The sequence below is a fragment of the Oncorhynchus clarkii genome, chromosome 28 (assembly GCF_045791955.1).
Source record: "Oncorhynchus clarkii lewisi isolate Uvic-CL-2024 chromosome 28, UVic_Ocla_1.0, whole genome shotgun sequence".
Classification (NCBI taxonomy): Eukaryota; Metazoa; Chordata; class Actinopteri; order Salmoniformes; family Salmonidae; genus Oncorhynchus; species Oncorhynchus clarkii.
This window is the reverse complement of record NC_092174.1, coordinates 47,625,272-47,646,579: the sequence shown is the minus strand read 5'-3', so window position 1 is coordinate 47,646,579 and position 21,308 is coordinate 47,625,272. Positions and strand designations below refer to the sequence as shown.

Sequence of the window (21,308 nt, the reverse complement as noted above, 5' to 3'; positions counted from 1 at the left end):
GAAGGAGAAACCTGCAGTCAATCCAATGGAAATAACGTTTCCAGCATTTTCCAGTGAGTCAGAGCTCTACAGTGCTACCATGTTGTGCTCCTTGTAAAAAAAACAACAAAAAAACAGGATTTTCCATTTCTACATTATACCCTTTCACAACCCTGCACCCAAAGACCTGTACAACCCTACACCCAAAGACCTGTACGTCCCTGCACCCAAAGACCTGTACGACCCTGCACCCATAGACCTGTACGACCCTGCACCCAAAGACCTGTACAACCCTGCACCCAAAGACCTGTACGACCCTGCACCCAAAGACCTGTACAACCCTGCACCCAAAGACCTGTACGACCCTGCACCCATAGACCTGTACGACCCTGCACCCAAAGACCTGTACAACCCTGCACCCAAAGACCTGTACAACCCTGCACCCAAAGACCTGTACAACCCTGCACCCAAAGACCTGTACGACCCTGCATCCAAAGACCTGTACGACCCTGCACCCAAAGACCTGTACAACCCTGCACCCAAAGACCTGTACAACCCTGCACCCAAAGGCCTGTACGACCCTGCACCCAAAGACCTGTACGACCCTGCACCCAAAGACCTGTACAACCCTGCACCCAAAGACCTGTACGACCCTGCACCCATAGACCTGTACAACCCTGCACCCAAAGACCTGTACAACCCTGCACCCAAAGACCTGTACGACCCTGCACCCATAGACCTGTACGACCCTGCACCCAAAGACCTGTACGACCCTGCACCCAAAGACCTGTACGACCCTGCACCCAAAGACCTGTACGACCCTGCACCCATAGACCTGTACGACCCTGCACCCAAAGACCTGTACAACCCTGCACCCAAAGACCTGTACGACCCTGCACCCAAAGACCTGTACAACCCTGCACCCAAAGACCTGTACAACCCGGGACCCAAAGACCTGTACGACCCTGCACCCAAAGACCTGTACAACCCTGCACCCAAAGACCTGTACGACCCTGCACCCAAAGACCTGTACAACCCTGCACCCAAAGACCTGTACGACCCTGCACCCAAAGACCTGTACAACCCTGCACCCAAATACCTGTACAACCCTGCACCCAAAGACCTGTACGACCCTGCACCCAAAGACCTGTACGACCCTGCACCCAAAGACCTGTACGACCCTGCACCCATAGACCTGTACGACCCTGCACCCAAAGACCTGTACGACCCTGCACCCAAAGACCTGTACAACCCTGCACCCAAAGACCTGTACAACCCTGCACCCAAAGGCCTGTACGACCCTGCACCCAAAGACCTGTACGACCCTGCACCCAAAGACCTGTACAACCCTGCACCCAAAGACCTGTACGACCCTGCACCCATAGACCTGTACGACCCTGCACCCAAAGACCTGTACGACCCTGCACCCATAGACCTGTACGACCCTGCACCCAAAGACCTGTACAACCCTGCACCCAAAGACCTGTACAACCCTGCACCCAAAGACCTGTACGACCCTGCATCCAAAGACCTGTACGACCCTGCACCCAAAGACCTGTACAACCCTGCACCCAAAGACCTGTACAACCCTGCACCCAAAGTCCTGTACGACCCTGCACCCAAAGACCTGTACGACCCTGCACCCAAAGACCTGTACAACCCTGCACCCAAAGACCTGTACGACCCTGCACCCATAGACCTGTACAACCCTGCACCCAAAGACCTGTACAACCCTGCACCCAAAGACCTGTACGACCCTGCACCCATAGACCTGTACGACCCTGCACCCAAAGACCTGTACGACCCTGCACCCAAAGACCTGTACGACCCTGCACCCAAAGACCTGTACGACCCTGCACCCATAGACCTGTACGACCCTGCACCCAAAGACCTGTACAACCCTGCACCCAAAGACCTGTACGACCCTGCACCCAAAGACCTGTACAACCCTGCACCCAAAGACCTGTACAACCCGGGACCCAAAGACCTGTACGACCCTGCACCCAAAGACCTGTACGACCCTGCACCCAAAGACCTGTACGACCCTGCACCCAAAGACCTGTACAACCCTGCACCCAAAGACCTGTACGACCCTGCACCCAAAGACCTGTACAACCCTGCACCCAAATACCTGTACAACCCTGCACCCAAAGACCTGTACGACCCTGCACCCAAAGACCTGTACGACCCTGCACCCAAAGACCTGTACGACCCTGCACCCATAGACCTGTACGACCCTGCACCCAAAGACCTGTACGACCCTGCACCCAAAGACCTGTACAACCCTGCACCCAAAGACCTGTACGACCCTGCACCCAAAGACCTGTACGACCCTGCACCCAAAGACCTGTACGACCCTGCACCCAAAGACCTGTACAACCCTGCACCCAAAGACCTGTACGACCCTGCACCCATAGACCTGTACGACCCTGCACCCAAAGACCTGTACAACCCTGCACCCATAGACCTGTACGACCCTGCACCCAAAGACCTGTACAACCCTGCACCCAAAGACCTGTACGACCCTGCACCCAAAGACCTGTACGACCCTGCACCCATAGACCTGTACGACCCTGCACCCAAAGACCTGTACAACCCTGCACCCAAAGACCTGTACGACCCTGCACCCAAAGACCTGTACAACCCTGCACCCAAAGACCTGTACAACCCGGGACCCAAAGACCTGTACGACCCTGCACCCAAAGACCTGTACAACCCTGCACCCAAAGACCTGTACGACCCTGCACCCAAAGACCTGTACAACCCTGCACCCAAAGACCTGTACGACCCGGGACCCAAAGACCTGTACAACCCTGCACCCAAAGACCTGTACAACCCTGCACCCAAAGACCTGTACAACCCTGCACCCAAAGACCTGTACAACCCTGCACCCAAAGACCTGTACAACCCTGCACCCAAAGACCTGTACAACCCTGCACCCAAAGACCTGTACGACCCTGCACCCATAGACCTGTACGACCCTGCACCCAAAGACCTGTACAACCCTGCACCCAAAGACCTGTACGACCCTGCACCCAAAGACCTGTTGGACCCTGCACCCAAAGACCTGTACGACCCTGCACCCAAAGGCCTGTACGACCCTGCACCCAAAGACCTGTACGACCCTGCACCCAAAGACCTGTACAACCCTGCACCCAAAGACCTGTACGACCCTGCACCATAGACCTGTACGACCCTGCACCCAAAGACCTGTACAACCCTGCACCCAAAGACCTGTACGACCCTGCACCCATAGACCTGTACGACCCTGCACCCAAAGACCTGTACAACCCTGCACCCAAAGACCTGTACGACCCTGCACCCAAAGACCTGTACGACCCTGCACCCATAGACCTGTACGACCCTGCACCCAAAGACCTGTACAACCCTGCACCCAAAGACCTGTACGACCCTGCACCCAAAGACCTGTACAACCTTGCACCCAAAGACCTGTACAACCCGGGACCCAAAGACCTGTACGACCCTGCACCCAAAGACCTGTACGACCCTGCACCCAAAGACCTGTACGACCCTGCACCCAAAGACCTGTACAACCCTGCACCCAAAGACCTGTACAACCCTGCACCCAAAGACCTGTACAACCCTGCACCCAAAGACCTGTACGACCCGGGACCCAAAGACCTGTACAACCCTGCACCCAAAGACCTGTACAACCCTGCACCCAAAGACCTGTACAACCCTGCACCCAAAGACCTGTACAACCCTGCACCCAAAGACCTGTACAACCCTGCACCCAAAGACCTGTACAACCCTGCACCCAAAGACCTTTACAACCCGGGACCCAAAGACCTTTTTACAGGTACTATGGAGTTGACCACAATCACTGCTGATTCTAAAGATGGGGTGTGAACCTCAGTTCCTGGAGGGACCGCGTGTCTGCTGGTTTCTGTGATTTCAATTTAATTGGTGTCAAATGAAGACCTAGTCAACCAGGTGAGGGGAGTTCCTAAATCAAGAAAGACCTAGACAACCAGGTGAGGGGAGTTCCTAACTAATCAATGAAGACAACCAGGTGAGGGGATTTCCTAACTAATCAATGAAGACAACCAGGTGAGGGGAGTTCCTAACTAATCAATGAAGACAACCAGGTGAGGGGAATTGCTAACTATAAATCAATAAAGACCTAGACAACCAGGTGAGGTGAATTGCTAACTAAATCAATGAAGACCTAGACAACCAGCTGAAGGGAGTTCCTAACTAATCAATGAAGACACCCAGGTGAGGGGAGTTCCTAACTAATCAATGAAGACAACCAGGTGAGGGGAGTTCCTAACTAATCAATGAGGGGAGTTCCTAACTAATCAATGAAGACAACCAGATGAGGGGAGTTCCTAACTAATCAATGAAGACAACCAGGTGAGGGGAGTTCCTAACTAATCAATGAGGGGAGTTCCTAACTAATCAATGAAGACAACCAGATGAGGGGAGTTCCTAACTAATCAATGAAGACAACCAGGTGAGGGGAGTTCCTAACTAATCAATGAAGACAACCAGCTGAGGGGAGTTCCTAACTAATCAATTACCTTAACTAATCAATCAAGTACAAAAGAAAAGCAATCTAGATATAATCCCAGGAATTGAGTTTGTCAGTTGACAGGACTATAATCTAGATATAATCCCAGGAATTGAGATTGTCAGTTGACAGGACTATAATCTAGATATAATCCCAGGAATTGAGATTGTCAGTTGACAGGACTATAATCTAGATATAATCCCAGGAATTGAGTTTGTCAGTTGATAGGACTATAATGTACAGTGGGGCAAAAAAGTATTTAGTCAGCCACCAATTGTGCAAGTTCTCCCACTTAAAAATATGGGAGAGGCCTGTAATTTTCATCATAGGTACACTTCAACTATGACAGACAAAACGAGGAAAAAAATCCAGAAAAATCACATTGTAGGATTTTATGAATTTATTTGCAAATGATGGTGGAAAATAAGTATTTGGTCACCCACAAACAAGCAAGATTTCTGGCTCTGACAGACCTGTAACTTCTTCTTTAAGAGGCTCCTATGTCCTCCACTCATTGCCTGTATTAATCAACTTGTTGTGTTTGTAGGACAAAGAATGCTGAGTTGCATCCAAAGAACACCATACCTACTGTGAAGCATGGGGGTGGAAACATCATGCTTTGGGGCTGTTTTTCTGCAAAGGGACCAGGACGGCTGATCCGTGTAAAGGAAAGAATGAATGGGGCCATGTATCGTGAGATTTTGAGTGAAAGCCTCCTTCCATCAGCAAGGGCATTGAAGATGAAATGTGGCTGGGTCTTTCAGCATGACAATGATCCCAAACACACCGCCCGAGCAACGAAGGAGTGGCTTCATAAGAAGCATTTCAAGGTCCTGGAGTGGCCTAGCCAGTCTCCAGATCTCAACCATAGAAAATCTTTGGAGGGAGTTGAAAGTCTGTGTTGCCCAGCAACAGCCCCAGAGGAGATCTGCATGGAGGAATAGGCCAAAATACCAGCAACAGTGTGTGAAAATCTTGTGAAGACTTACAGAAAACGTTTGACCTCTGTCATTGCCAACAAAGGGTATATAACAAAGTATTGAGATAAACTGTTGTTATTGACCAAATACTTATTTTCCACCATAATTTGCAAATAAATTCATTAAAAATCCTACAATGTGATTTTCTGGATTTAAAAAAAAATGTGTCTATCATAGTTGAAGTGTACCTATGATGAAAATTACAGGCCTCTCATCTTTTTAAGTGGGAGAACTTGCACAATTGGTGGCTGACTAAATACTTTTTTGCCCCACTGTAGATAAAATCTCAGGAATTGAGCTTGTCAATTGACAGGACAATAATCTAGATATAATCCCAGGAACTCCCACTACGCACTCTTTGTTGTGTTTGAGCACCAGGTGGTCCGACTCAAAGTAATACACATCTGGTTCCTCTTCGTCCTCCACCTGCTTCTCCTCCTCCTGCTGCTGGCTTCCTCCTACCGGAACCTCCTTACTGTTTGCCCGGACGCCATCTCGGAGCTCCCCGTAGTCCCGACCGCCCCCTACTACCCTGTCCCTGTCATCCCCACCGGCTCCCTGCTCCATGGGAACCGACAGAAGAGATGGGAGAGACCCTCCCCTGGCCTGGGTGCTGGAGGGACCTGAAGAAGGGGTAGAAGTAGCCAGAGTAGCGTCCAGATCCAGCCTCCGACAGGCCCCCTCCCTCAGAGGGCCGTTGTCCCGAAGAGGGTCTCTGGGAGGGGAGCAGGGTTTGGGGGACGAGGGGGCCCCAGCTCTCCGGGGCGAAGTCCTCAGGGTGTATTGGTGTTCGTGGGGTTGGGTGAAGGACGGGGGCGAAGTGCCGGAGACAGAAGGGGTCTCTGAGGGGGTCTGGGGGGCTAGCAAAGGCATGGTGGATTCTCCTGAGTTGTTGATGTTGTTGTTTGTGATGTTGTGGTTTACGTTGATGATACTGGTGGTAACAGCATCCTGCACCAGTGGCCAACCATTACTTCTCCCGTTGGTACTCTCCTCCTCCTCCTCCTCTTCCTCCTCCTCGGTCGCTGTCACTTCCTCCTCCTGACACACCGAGTCCCCCACTACATCCAACTCCACTTCCTCCTCCCTGACTGACAGGTGTGGGGTGGAGGAGTCCTCTTCAAAGGAGGCCAGAGGAGGAGCAGAATACTCCCCAGAGTCCCTAACCACCTCCTCCTCCTCCTGCACAGGATCACAGTTTCTACAAGGCACTATGGGGTCTGGGGGCGAGGGGCAGGGCGCCCCCATCTGGCCGCCGTTCAGCAGTGCGGGACTGGGACCTGGGCAGCTGGTGTTAACGGCAGCGCTGGCACCCGGGGGGATTGTCTGAGCGTCAAAGCTACTGCTGGTCTGTCCCAGCCCAGTAGAGGATTTATGGGAGTTCGAGTTCTGGGGCGGAACAGGGGGATTATGGGAAGTGGAGTTCAGGGGCTGCTGAGCATGGCCGTCGCTCTCAATATGGCCGCCGCTGTCCTCCTCCTCCTCCTCCTCTTCACCTTCCTCTTTGTTGAGGTTCTGTGGAGAAGAGGAAGAGGGTGCGGTGCAGATTAGGTTGAGCGGGTCACCCTCTTCACTGTTCTCCTTGACAGTCGCTGGGGGGGTGCAGTAGGATGGGGGGATGTCAGGTTTGGCGGGTGCAGAAGAGGGGTCGTCCTCGGGGCCCTGCGACTCCCCGTGACGGGAACACCGTTTGGCCCTTTTGAGGAGCAGAGAAGCATCTCTCCCACCAGCCCCCGACGTCTCCTTCCCCCTCCCCTCACAGTTCTCAGCCTGGTCCAAACCCCCACACCCATCACTCTCTCTCTCTGAGCAGGACAGTCCCCTCTTCCTGGGGCTCGGCCATGTCTCCCTGTCCACTGAGGAGGCCTTGTGGTGGGTTACCTTTCCCTGGTGACCCCCAGGCTTCTCTGAGCTCCCAGCCTGGGCGTCCTGTCTTTTCTTGGGGGAGCGGGGAGCCCTGCTGCCGGGGAGCGGTGACCCCTGAACCTCCTCCGGCTGGGCGATGCTGCGGTTCCTGAGGGTTCGGCCACAGAAGTTCTCGTCCAATCCATTGAGCCCGACTGATGACCTTGTGACGCGTGAGGAACGTGACGTGGCCATGCTACGGAGGGGGACTACTGACGTCTCATTGTGCTGCTCAGTCACCTGCTGCAGAATGGGGTACCTGGAGGAGACAGAGGGGTTATAAGGCTTTGTAAAGCGAGGATACATAAGGCTTCATAATGGATACATTAGACTTCATAAAGGCTACATTAGGCTTCATAAGGGATACATAAGCCTTCACATTATTCACCTAGGCTCGTACAGGAAACTGACTTAAGAGAGTAGCATCTTCATAAGCAAAACACACAGCACCTCCCTGTAGGGAAATCCTGCTTCTATGTCGACAATGAGGCTAATGCATAACTGAACCAATCAGACTGAGTGTTGGGAAATTCTGACGGGCTGACAGGATCTTTCATCTAGTGCTGGATCAAAAGAATGGCTGGACTTTTCAAAATGTCAGCCCGGCTTTGATGCTCCGGCTGTGTGTTCTGTGTCTGTCTTCATCACAAATGGAACCCTATTCACTATGTAGGGAATAGGGTGGTATTTGGGACAACCCTAATCTCTGGTCAAGACCTGGGATTCGCATAGTACCCTGAATAAAAATATTAACAATTTCCAAGAGAAAACCATTGAATTACATAGTCATTTAAAAGTGCAAAATATATACATACACATTTTATATATAAAATTCTAATAGTTCGCCTAATTTCAGTTTGTGACAAAACAAGCAATGCTGAGAATCATTGAACCGTCTAAAACCATAGAGAGAATCATTTAAACCACTGAGAATCATTTAAACCAGAGAGAATCATTGAACCATTTAAACCACTGAGAATCATTTAAACCACTGAGAATCATTTAAACCACTGAGAATCATTTAAACCACTGAGAATCATTGAACCATTTAAATCACTGAGAATCATTTAAACCACTGAGAATCATTGAACCATCTAAACCACTGAGAATCATTGAACCATCTAAACCACTGAGAATCATTGCACCATCTAAACCACTGAGAATCATTGAACCATCTAAACCATAGAGAATCATTGAACCATCTAAACCACTGAGAATCATTGAACCATCTAAACCATAGAGAGAATCATTGAACCATCTAAACCACTGAGAATCATTGAACCATCTAAACCATAGAGAGAATCATTGCACCATCTAAACCACTGAGAATCATTGCACCATCTAAACCACTGAGAATCATTGTACCATCTAAACCACTGAGAATCATTGCACCATCTAAACCACTGAGAATCATTGAACCATCTAAACCACTGAGAATCATTGAACCATCTAAACTTTAGATGGTTCAATGATTCTCAGTGGTTTAGATGGTGCAATGATTCTCTGTGGTTTAGATGGTGCAATGATTCTCTCTATGGTTTAGATGGTTCAATGATTCTCAGTGGTTTAGATGGTGCAATGATTCTCAGTGGTTTAGATGGTTCAATGATTCTCTATGGCTTAGATGGTTCAATGATTCTCAGTGGTTTAGAAGGTGCAATGATTCTCTCTATGGTTTAGATGGTTCAATGATTCTCAGTGGTTTAGATGGTGCAATGATTCTCTCTATGGTTTAGATGGTTCAATGATTCTCAGTGGTTTAGATCAGGGGTGTCAAAGTCAAATGGACGGAGGGCCAAATAAAAAAATCAGCTACAAGACGAGGGCCGGACTGTTCGAATGTTCATTGAAAAATTTTTAAATGACGCATATAGTCTAGTGAACCTAATTGAACCTACTGAAAACCTAACAAATATATTACAATATGATCAGATAAATAAAGCAATATTTTCTTATGGCTCTGTCAGTAATCTTTAATTTTCAACAGACACAAAAGACAAATTTCCTTTATATAAATATCCCCATAACATGAACATTAAATGAAAGAAACCGGTATTCAAGGCACCATCAGTAGACTATATTTTCTATTTTAGCAAAAGTGGGCTAAATTTACTTCAAAGAAAAAACAATAATAGCAATTTTCTATCATCCACTCAACTGAAATATTTTTAAAATATAATTGGATTGAAATACAAAAAAATAAAGTGCAAAAATCTATTAATCAAAAACAACACTTTGTTTAAGGAGAAGTAACATTGCACCATCTAAACCACTGAGAATCATTGTACCATCTAAACCACTGAGAATCATTGCACCATCTAAACCACTGAGAATCATTGAACCATCTAAACCACTGAGAATCATTGAACCATCTAAACCATAGAGAGAATCATTGCACCATCTAAACCACTGAGAATCATTGAACCATCTAAACCACTGAGAATCATTGCACCATCTAAACCACTGAGAATCATTGAACCATCTAAACCACTGAGAATCATTGAACCATCTAAACCACTGAGAATCATTGCACCATCTAAACCACTGAGAATCATTGCACCATCTAAACCACTGAGAATCATTGCACCATCTAAACCACTGAACTATGTTTTCCATGACCACAAATATAGTATTTTCAGCTGTTTGAAGCTGGTGTACAAAACCTAAAGTAAAAGACACAAACTAAACTTAAGAACGGGAATACAACAGGTTTAAAAATATAAAAATAACATTTCTATGTGAATTTGGTCGGGTCTCCCTTGAGGCAGTGTTAGATTATAATTTACACTAAATCATCCCTTGAGGCAGTGTTAGATTATAATTTACACTAAATCCTCCCTTGAGGCAGTGTTAGATTATAATTTACACTAAATCATCCCTTGAGGCAGTGTTAGATTATAATTTACACTAAATCATCCCTTGAGGCAGTGTTAGATTATAATTTACACTAAATCCTCCCTTGAGGCAGTGTTGGATTATAATTTACACTAAATCTTCCCTTGAGGCAGTGTTAGATTATAATTTACACTAAATCTTCCCTTGAGGCAGTGTTAGATTATAATTTACACTAAATCATCCCTTGAGGCAGTGTTAGATTATAATTTACACTAAATCCTCCCTTGAGGCAGTGTTAGATTATAATTTACACTAAATCCTCCCTTGAGGCAGTGTTAGATTATAATTTACACTAAATCCTCCCTTGAGGCAGTGTTAGATTATAATTTACACTGAACAAAAATATAAAACGCAACAAGCAACAATTTCAAGGATTTTACTGAGTTACAGTTCATTTAATGAAAATCAGTCAATTTAAATAAATAAATTAAGCCCTAAAATATGGATGTCACATGACTAGAATACAGATATGCAAATGTTGTTCAAAAGACACCTTAAGAAAAGACGTGGGTAGGGAAAACCAGTCAGTATCAGGTGTGACCACCATTTGCCTCATGCAGCGCGACACATCTCCTTCACACACACAGTGCATTCAGGAAGTATTTACACCCCTTGATGTTTTCCACATTTAGTTACAAATATGTTTTTCCCCTCATCAATCTACAAACAGTACCCCATGACAAAGAAAAAAAACAGTTTTGTTCATTTTTACAAATTTGTTAAGATAAAACTTAACTATCACATTTACATAAGTATTCAGACCCTTTTACTCAGCACTTTTGTTGAAGCACTTTTGGCAGCGTTTACAGCCTCAAGTCTTCTTGGGTATGACGCTACAAGCTTGGCACATGTGTACTTGAGGAGTTTCTCCCATTCTTCTCTGCAGATCCTCTCAAGCTCTGTCAGGTTGGATGGGGAGTCACTGCACAGCTATTTTCAGGTCTCTCCAGAGATGTTCGATCAGGCTCAAGTGCTGTGCCTGGCTGGGCCACTCAAGGACATTCAAAGACTTGTCACGAAGCCACTCCTGTGTCATCTTGGCTGTATGTTTAGGGTTGCTGTCCTGTTGGAAGGTGAACCTTCGCCCCAGTCTGAGGTCCTGAGCACACTGGAGCAGGTTTTCAGCACTAATCTCTCTGTACTTCACTCCGTTCATCTTTCCCTCGATCCTGACTAGTCTCCCAGTCCCTGAAAAACATCCCCACAGCATGATGCTGCCACCACCATGCTTCACCGTAAGGATGGCGCCAGGTTTCCTCCAGACGTAACGCTTGGCATTTAGGCCAAAGAGTTTGATCTCAGTTTTATTAGACCAGAGAATCTTGTTTCTTGTGGTCTGAGAGTCCTTTAGGTGCCTTCTGGCAAACTCCAAGCGGGCTGTCATGTGCTTTTTACTGAGGAGTGGCTTCTGGAATGTTCTCTTTTCTCCACAGAGGGACTCTGGAGCTTTATCAGAGTGAACATTGGGTTATTGGTCACCTCCCTGACCAAGGCCCTTCTTCCCCGATTGTTCAGTTTGGCCGGACGGCCAGCTCTAGGAAGAGTCTTGGTGGTTCCAAACTTCATCCATTTAAGAATGATGGAGGCCACTGAGTTCTTGGGGACCTTCAATGCTGCAGAAATGTTTTGGTACCTTTCCCCAGATCTGTGCCTCGACACAATCCTGTCTCGGAGCTCTACGGACAATTCCTTCGACCTCATGGCTTGGTTTTTGCTCTGACATGCACCTGTCAACTGTGGGACCTTATATAGACAGGTGTGTGCCTTTCCAAATCATGTCCAATCAATTGAATTTACCACAGGTGGACTCCAATCAAGTTGTAGTAACATCTCAGGAATGATCAACGGAAACAGGATGCACCTGAGCTCAATTTCGAGTCTCATAGCAAAGGGTTTGAATACTTATGTAAATAAGGTATTTAAGTTTATTTAATTTTTTTGTAAGCATTTCTAAAAACGTGTTTTCACTTTGTCATTATGGGGAATTGTATGTAGATTGATGAGGATTTTTTTAAATAAGGCTGTAAAAAATGTGGAAAAAGTCAAGGGGTCTGAATACTTTTCGAAGCACTGTAGTTGATCAGGCTTGGCTTATAATTGTGGCCTGTGGAATGTTGTCCCACTCCTCTTCAATGGCTGTGCGAGTTACTGGATATTGGCGGGAACTGGAACACGCTGTCGTACACGTTGATCCAGAGCATCCCAAACATGTTCAATGGGTGACATGTCTGGTGAATATGCAGGTCATGGAAGAACTGGGACATTTTCAGCTTCCAGGAATTGTGTCCAGATCCTTGTGACATGGGGCCGTGCATTATCATGCTGAAACATGAGGTGGTGGCGGTGGATGAATGGCACGACAATGGGCCTCAGGATCTCGTTACGGTATCTCTGTGCATTCAAATTGCCACCGATAAAATGCAATACCATAACCCCACCATGGGGCACTCTGTTCACCACGTTGACATCGGCAAACTGCTAATCCACAAGACGCCATACACGTTCTCAGCCTTCTGCCCGGTACAGTTGAAACCAGGATTCCTCCGTGAAAAGCACCCTTCTGCAGCGTGCCAGCGTCCATCGAAGGCAGCTACGACGCAGAATTGCAGTCAGGTCAAGACCTTGGTGAGGACAACACAGATGCAGATGAGTTTCCCGATAAGTTTTATGCAGAAATGATTTAGGTTGTGCAAACCAACAGTTTCATCAGCTGTCCTGGTGGCTGGTCTTAGATCATCCAATAGTTTCATCAGCTGTCCTGGTGGCTGGTCTCAGATCATCCCACAGTTTCATCAGCTGTCTGGGAGGCTGGTCTCAGACGATCCCAGTTTCATCAGCTGTCTGGGAGGCTGGTCTCAGACGATCCCAGTTTCATCAGCTGTCTGGGAGGCTGGTCTCAGACGATCCCACAGTTTCATCAGCTATCTGGGAGGCTGGTCTCAGATGCTCCCACAGTTTTATCAGCTGTCCGGGTTGCTGGTCTCAGATGCTCCCGCAGGTGAAGAAGAAGGAAGTGGAGGTCCTGGACTGGAGTGGTTACATGTAGTCTGTGGATGTGAGGCCGGTCTAAAACGACGATGGAGGCGGCTTATGGTAGATAAACTAACATTCAATTGTCTGGCAATAGGGCCTCATTAGTACCCTCTGGTGGACATTCCTGCAGTCAGCATGCCAACTGAACACTCCCTTAAAACTTGAGACATCTATGGTGTTGTGTGACAAAACTGCACATTTCAGAATGACATTTTATGGTCCCCAGCACAATGTGCACCTGTGTAATGATCATGCTGTTTAATCAGCTTCTTGATAATCCATCCTCCTTACAGGTGTGGCATATCTTGGCAGAGAAATGCTCACTAACAGGGATGTAAACAAATTTGTGCACAGAATTGAGAAAAATCATCTTTTTGTCTGTAACATTTCTGGGATCTTTTATTTCAGCTCATGTAACACGAGACCAGCACTTGTCATGTTGCGTTTATATTTTTTGTTCAGTGTAACTTTGTTTGCCTAGACAATAATGAACAGATTGGTGTAATCTGGTGTGCAGTGCTAGGGCAAACACTCAAATTTGCACCCCTGTGAGTCCCCAGAACTAGGACAAGTCAAATAAGGCTGTGTTTGACAGGGAGATGTAGACCGGTATTAAGGGATCTCTAACTACGGCCACTTCCTCCTGCCCAACAAAACGGATGTTTGTCCGACCTTCTGATTGCAGATCTTATCAGAGATACCAGAGTGTAAAGACTGGTCTGAGGCGGTGATGAAAGGACTAACTGGTGGGCTGTAACTGGTGGGCTGTAACTGAACTAAATGACTATCGCCCCGTAGCACTCACTTCCGTCATCATGAAGTGCTTTGAGAGACTAGTCAAGGACCATATCACCTCCACCCTATCTGACACCCTAGGACCACTCCAATTTGCTTACCACCCCAATAGATCCACAGACGATGCAATCGCCATCACACTGCACACTGCCCTACCCCATCTGGACAAGAGGAATACCTATGTAAGTATGCTGTTCATTGACTACAGCTCAGCATTTAACACCATAGTACCCTCCAAGCTCATCATTAAGCTGGAGGCCCTGGGTCTCAACCCCACCCTGTGCAATCGTTTTCCCGATTAAATCCGTCAAAGTATGCCAAAAATGTCCATTTATAAAGGCCGTCTGATCCAAGGAAAATGCAGCTTTACACGATGCAACGTCACTTTTAAAATTAACAAAGTTGCCTATAAACTTTTACAAATCACTTCAAACGACTTTTGTAAACCAACTTTAGGTATTAATAAACGTTAATAATCGATCAAATTGATCACGGGGCGATCTGTATTCGATAGCAGCAAGTCTTGAAATCATCGTCCATTTTTTTCACTTTCATAATTTCCTGGGTGCACCCCAAGACAGGAAGTGCCTATACGTCATCCCACCAAGGATAAACGTGCAAAGAAATGCCAGTATTGGCGACATCGTGTGGAAGCTGTAGGCGTTGGAATCTCATCTATTTTCTGTCGCCTTAGACAATACATTGACTGGCGGATGAATATCTTTTTTGTGTTTTTGGTGAACAGTTTTCCCTGGGATTTTTACTCCTAAACACGCTCTGTTATAGCCACAGACACGAGTTTACCAGTTTTAGAGACTTCAGAGTGTTTTCTATACACACATACTTATCATATGCATATATACTATATTCCTGGCATGAGTAGCAGGACTTTGAAATGTTGCACGATTTTTAACAAAAAGCTGCGAAAATTCGCAGCATCCTTATTAACAGGTTTTTAAGGAGAAGTGGATCTAAAAATCTATGCATAACAGTTGTATCTTTTAGCAACGTTATTATGAGTGTTTCTGTAAATTGATGTGGCTCTCTGCAAAATCACAGGATGTTTTGGAACTACTGAACGTAACACGCCAATGTAAACTGAGATTTTTTTATATAAAAATGATCTGTATCGAACAAAACATACATGTATTGTGTAACATGAAGTCCTATGAGTGTCATCTGATGAAGATCATCAAAAGGTTAGTGATTCATTTTCTCTCTATTTCTGCTTTTTGTGACTCCTATCTTTGGCTGGAAAAATGGCTGTGTTTTTCTGTGACTAGGCTCTGACCTAACATAATCACATGGTGTGCTTTCGCAGTAAAGCCTTTTTGAAATCGGACACTGTGGCTGGATTTACAAGTTTATCTTTAAAATGGTGGATGATACTTGTATGTTTGAGGAATTGTAATTATGGGATTTCTGTTGTTTTGAATTTGGCGCCCTGCAGTTTCACTGGCTGTTGACAGGTGGGACACTACCGTCCCACATACCCTAGTGAGGTTAATGATAGTCAACGACACAAGATGTAATTTTCAACAATGAACATTGTTTCCCTGTTTTTGTTTCACAGACTGACCAATGCACACCTGGATTGCATCACAAGGATAGCAACAACAGATTATACATTTAGAATGAATTCAGTCAAGAAGCAGAGGGGACATTTTCGTTCATTCAACTACTGAGGTAACCCTTAATATGGGTCGTTTACATGTGATGTAGCCTATTTGATGTGTGCATGTATATATTTATGATGTGCTGTACATCAAATCAATTGCATGTGCTCTAATTGCTCTGAATTTGCTATCAGTTGATAATTCATAATATGCGTGATGCATTGTTGTCTCTACCTTCTTGGCCTTTGTCGGTGTTCCCAATAATGTTTGTACCCTGTTTTATGCTGCCCTGTTGTGTTGTCGTGTGTTGCTGCCATGTGTTGTCGTGTGTTGCTGCCTTGTTGTGTTGTCGTGTGTTGCTGCCATGTTGTGTTGTCGTGTGTTGCTGCCATGTGTTGTCGTGTGTTGCTGCCATGTGTTGTCGTGTGTTGCTGCCATGCTGTGTTGTCGTGTGCTGCTGCCCTGTTGTGTTGTCGTGTGTTGCTGCCATGTGTTGTCATGTGTTCCTGCCATGCTGTGTTGTCGTGTGTTGCTGCCATGCTGTGTTGTCATGTGTTGCTGCCCTGTTGTGTTGTCATGTGTTGCTGCCCTGTTGTGTTGTCATGTGTTGCTGCCCTGTTGTGTTGTCATGTGTTGCTGCCCTGTTGTGTTGTCATGTGTTGCTGCCCTGTTGTGTTGTCGTGTGTTGCTGCCATGTGTTGTCATGTGTTCCTGCCATGCTGTGTTGTCGTGTGTTGCTGCCATGCTGTGTTGTCATGTGTTGCTGCCCTGTTGTCTTGTCATGTGTTGCTGCCATGCTGTGTTGTCGTGTGTTGCTGCCATGCTGTGTTGTCGTGTGTTGCTGCCATGTTGTTGTCGTGTGTTGCTGCCATGCTGTGTTGTCATGTGTTGCTGCCATGCTGTGTTGCTGCCATGCTGTGTTGCTGCCATGTGTTGCTGCCATGCTATGTTGTCATGTGTTCCTACCATGCTGTGTTGTCATGTGTTCCTACCATGCTATGTTGTCATGTGTTCCTACCATGCTGTGTTGTCATGTGTTGCTGCCATGCTGTGTTGTCGTGTGTTGCTGCCATGCTGTGTTGTTGTGTGTTGCTGCCATGCTGTGTTGTCGTGTGTTGCTGCCATGCTATGTTGTCATGTGTTCCTACCATGCTGTGTTGTCATGTGTTCCTACCATGCTATGTTGTCATGTGTTCCTACCATGCTGTGTTGTCATGTGTTTCTGCCATGCTGTGTTGTCGTGTGTTGCTGCCATGCTATGTTGTCATGTGTTCCTACCATGCTGTGTTGTCATGTGTTCCTACCATGCTGTGTTGTCATGTGTTCCTACCATGCTGTGTTGTCATGTGTTGCTGCCATGCTGTGTTGTCGTGTGTTGCTGCCATGCTGTGTTGTCGTGTGTTGCTGCCATGCTGTGTTGTCGTGTGTTGCTGCCATGCTGTGTTGTCGTGTGTTGCTGCCATGCTGTGTTGTCATGTGTTGCTGCCATGCTATGTTGTTGTCTTTAGGTCTCTCTTTATATAGTGTTGTCTCTCTTGTTGTGATGTGTGTTTAGTCTTATATTTGATTTATTTTTACTCCAAGTCCCAGCCCCCGCAGGAGGCCTTGTTCTTTATTTAACTAGTCAAGTCAGTTAAGGTTAAATAAAAAATAAAATTGTATCAACCTTGCTAAAAAAATAGTGAGTAACACTGTCATAGTGCCCTCCCCTCCACACACCACTCCAACAAAGAAGTAATGTGACCTAACCATGTAGAAACTAAGGAAGGGAAAGACAGATGGAGACAGGCAGACGGGGGCGTTGTCTATTGTGACACTCTACTGTACATGCCAACTGGTTCACCTTGACGTAACAACAGGTATTCAACTGCCTACGAGCCCTGGGCAAAATTCATGATTTCAGACACGGAGTGGACTCATTCAGGAAGATTGTGAATGTAATAAACTAGTTCAACTATATACAGTGGGGAGAACAAGTATTTGATACACTGCCGATTTAGCAGGTTTTCCTACTTACAAAGCATGTCGAGGTCTGTATTTTTTATCATAGGTACACTTCAACTGTGAGAGACGGAATCTAAAACAAAAATCGAGAAAATCACATTGTATGATTAATTTGCATTTTATTGCATGACATAAGTATTTGATCACCTACCAACCAGCTCTCACAGACCTGTTAGTTTTTCTTTAAGAAGCCCTCCTGTTCTCCACTCATTACCTGTATTAACTGCACCTGTTTGAACTTGTTACCTGTACAAAAGACACCTGTCCACACACTCAATCAAACAGACTCCAACCTCTCCACAATGGCCAAGACCAGAGAGCTGTGTAAGGACATCAGGGATAAAATTGTAGACCTGCACAAGGCTGGGATGGGCTACAGGACAATAGGCAAGCAGCTTGGTGAGAAAGCAACAACTGTTGGTGCAATTATTAGAAAATGGAAGAAGTTCAAGATGACGGTCAATCACCCTCGGTCTGGGGCTCCATGCAAGATCTCACCTCGTGGGGAATCAATGATCATGAGGAAGGTGAGGGATCAGCCCAGAACTACACGGCAGGACCTGGTCAATGACCTGAAGAGAGCTGGGACCACAGTCTCAAAGAAAACCATTAGTAACACACTACGCCGTCATGGATTAAAATCCTGCAGCGCACGCAGGGTCCCCCTGCTCAAGACAGCGCATGTCCAGGCCCGTCTAAAGTTTGCCAATGACCATCTGGATGATCCAGAGGAGGAATGGGAGAAGGTCATGTGGTCTGATGAGACAAAAATAGAGCTTTTTGGTCTAAACTCCACCTGCCGTGTTTGGAGGAAGAAGGATGAGTACAAATCAAATCATATCAAATTGATTTATATAGCCCTTCGTACATCAGCTGATATCTCAAAGTGCTGCACAGAAACCCAGCCTAAAACCCCAAACAATGCAGGTGTACAACCCCAAGAACACCATCCCAACTGTGAAGCACAAAGGTGAAACATAATTCTTTGGGGATGCTTTTCTGCAAAGGGGACAGGACGACTGCACCGTATTGAGGGGAGAATGGATTGGGCCATGTATCACAAGATCTTGGCCAACAACCTCTTTCCCTCAGTAAGAGCATTGAAGATGGGTCGTGGCTGGGTCTTCCAGCATGACAACGACTCGAAACACACAGCCAGGGCAACTAAGGAGTGGCTCCGTAAGAAGCATCTCAAGGTCTTGGAGTGGCCTAGCCAGTCTCCAGACCTGAACCCAATAGAAAATCTTTGGAGGGAGCTGAAAGTCCGTATTGCCCAGCGACAGCCCCGAAACTTGAAGGATCTGGAGAAGGTCTGTATGGAGGAGTGGGCCAAAATCCCTGCTGCAGTGTGTGCAAACCTGGTCAAGAACTACAGGAAACGTATGATCTATGTAATTGCAAACAAAGGTTTCTGTACCAAATATTAAGTTAGGATTTTTGTTTTAGATTCCGTCTCTCACAGTTGAAGTGTACCTATGATAAAAATTACAGACCTCTACATGCTTTAAGTAGGAAACACTGCCGATTTAGCAGGTTATCAAATACTTGTTCTCCCCACTGTATATATGACTAGAGGAACTAACTTTGAACATGCCATAGAGAGTAAACCGTTTATTTTCTGGTTACAAAAGGTTGTGAAATAAACACGCAACTCCTACTACTGAAGTTTAGAGGTTGCACCTTGCCTACCTCTCCTCTGGCACCCTATTCACATTTATAGTGCACTATTTTTGAACAGGGACCAAAGAGGTGTAAACTTCAGTCGAACGTGTCAAGAGTAAGTTACTTCCTGCCAAGGACGCGTGTTGCATGATATGAACTTTAAATTGACACGTGTTTCCACTAGCTGAGCAGACACTTGCTTTTTGTATTCGCCCCCCCGCAACAATTCACAGTCATGTTGGTATTCTTCAATATAGATGTTTTTGTGTGTTTTAAAATCGTGTAAACAAATAGTCACAGCAACAAAACGCATGTGAAACAAAAGCAGATAACTACCTCGTTCTTGATTGATAGTACAAGGTGGAGTTGTTCGCAGGTAGGTGTTTCATGATCAAACTTCACTAATTCACAATGTAAACATTGGAGTATTTCCTTCGTCCTCATCTCACGTAGTTTACTTTACCAAATCACTCCAATTGGCCTGACAGACTAAAACCAAATCCGCGGATTGGAACGGCACCGACAGACAGAGAGCCCCGGTTGAGCCCCAGCCTGCAGAACCCAAAGTTTCACAACACTGATGCGCGAATGTCCAATAAGCCAATGAACTCAGATCCAATACGTTAGCACAGTTAGTTTACAAATATAGTGTCTAACTCCATAGTAGCTAGTGTGCCATATTCTACCAAGTCAAACTAGCAAGTTAGCTGGCTAACATGAGCTGCAACGTGTAGCCGCTACCGTTAGCCCACATGCTAACCAAACCCATTAAAAGGCTATACTCTAAAGCGGACATAATGTGCAAGGCTGGTCGCACCCTAATTCATTATGCAACCATAAACCGTTAGAAGACATTAGTTGAGAAAAGCTGTTAAACTTGGAACAGTTTAAGTAACCGAATAACGAAAAATCCTAGCTAATCATTTTCGCTAGCTAGCTTTGTTTTATTACATGAAATAAAACTAACTAGCGGTTAGCTACATTGCATTGGCGCAACGGATAACTAGCCAATTCACTAGCTAGATATATATATATATATATATATATTGGGTCGTAAAATAGCGGTAAGCTAGTGAATAATAGTTTATATGCAGAATTTAAAAAAAGGTATTTGACAAGCTAGCTAACACTAAAAGCAAGTTTAGTTGATACACAGCTAACTAAAACATTGGTGGTTGGCTAGCAGGGAGGCTGCTTTGCTAACAGCGGCTAGTAGCCGATTGTTCGGTGCAGCAACTTTCCTAAAGCAAATCTCCTGCATAACGGCCTCTATTGGTTGACTTAATAAAAAAACATGTAGAGTACATAAGTTTATGCTTCACTTCTGATCACACTTGATTGCGACCGATTAATCGTTTATTGAAAAATGGTTTCATGAAGCTAGTTAGAGAATTACTCACCTCACTTCCGCAAATCGTTTGCTGCACACCGTGTGTGTGTGTGTGCTGCAGAGTTCAACGACTGGCGGCGCTCATCAAAATGCAACACTACATTTTTGCTGTTGCAGGGAGAACAGTAGGTAGGTCTACGGGCCAAACAACGGCTAGTGCCAAAAAAAAAGTGTGTGGCCCGGTGCCCCAATGCCATCTCACATCTGAGCCAAACATTGGATCTATCATAGTAAAATGTTGTTGCCACATGCACATTTGATAATCATAAAAAAATGACACTTTCTTATAACCTAGAAATAAAGGGACCCTTATAATGAAATTAGTAGTTCAGAATCTTATTTGATGAGATTCTCTTATTAGTTAATAAACATGACATGTAATGATAGACAACCAAGTTTTTGGTCCACAATTGAATGAAAAATACATTTCCATACAAAATGTACTTTGATCATAACACCCCCCCCCTCCCCCCTCCCCCCTCTGGAGACTGAAAAGAGCATCCTGCCTGACTGGT

The 21,308-nt window shown here is 45.8% G+C and overlaps 1 protein-coding gene across 2 annotated transcripts in view; it reads right to left on the bottom strand.

The window, feature by feature from the left end:
- LOC139386927 (ZZ-type zinc finger-containing protein 3-like) overlaps window positions 1-20,894 on the bottom strand; it is a 132,577-nt gene extending 111,683 nt beyond the window's left edge. Inside the window, exons 1-3 of one of the 2 annotated variants that reach the window (XM_071132819.1) lie at window positions 20,804-20,833; window positions 17,755-17,814; window positions 5,849-7,657 (exon numbers count right to left, since the gene is read on the bottom strand). In XM_071132819.1, the coding sequence (XP_070988920.1) occupies window positions 5,849-7,593 (1,745 nt within the window). In that variant the 5' untranslated portion in view covers window positions 7,594-7,657; window positions 17,755-17,814; window positions 20,804-20,833. Of the gene's footprint in view, window positions 1-5,848; window positions 7,658-17,754; window positions 17,815-20,803 lie in introns of both variants that reach the window. The other variant, XM_071132818.1, reaches the window with a different exon arrangement.
- Between the last annotated feature and the right edge of the window lie 414 nt (window positions 20,895-21,308).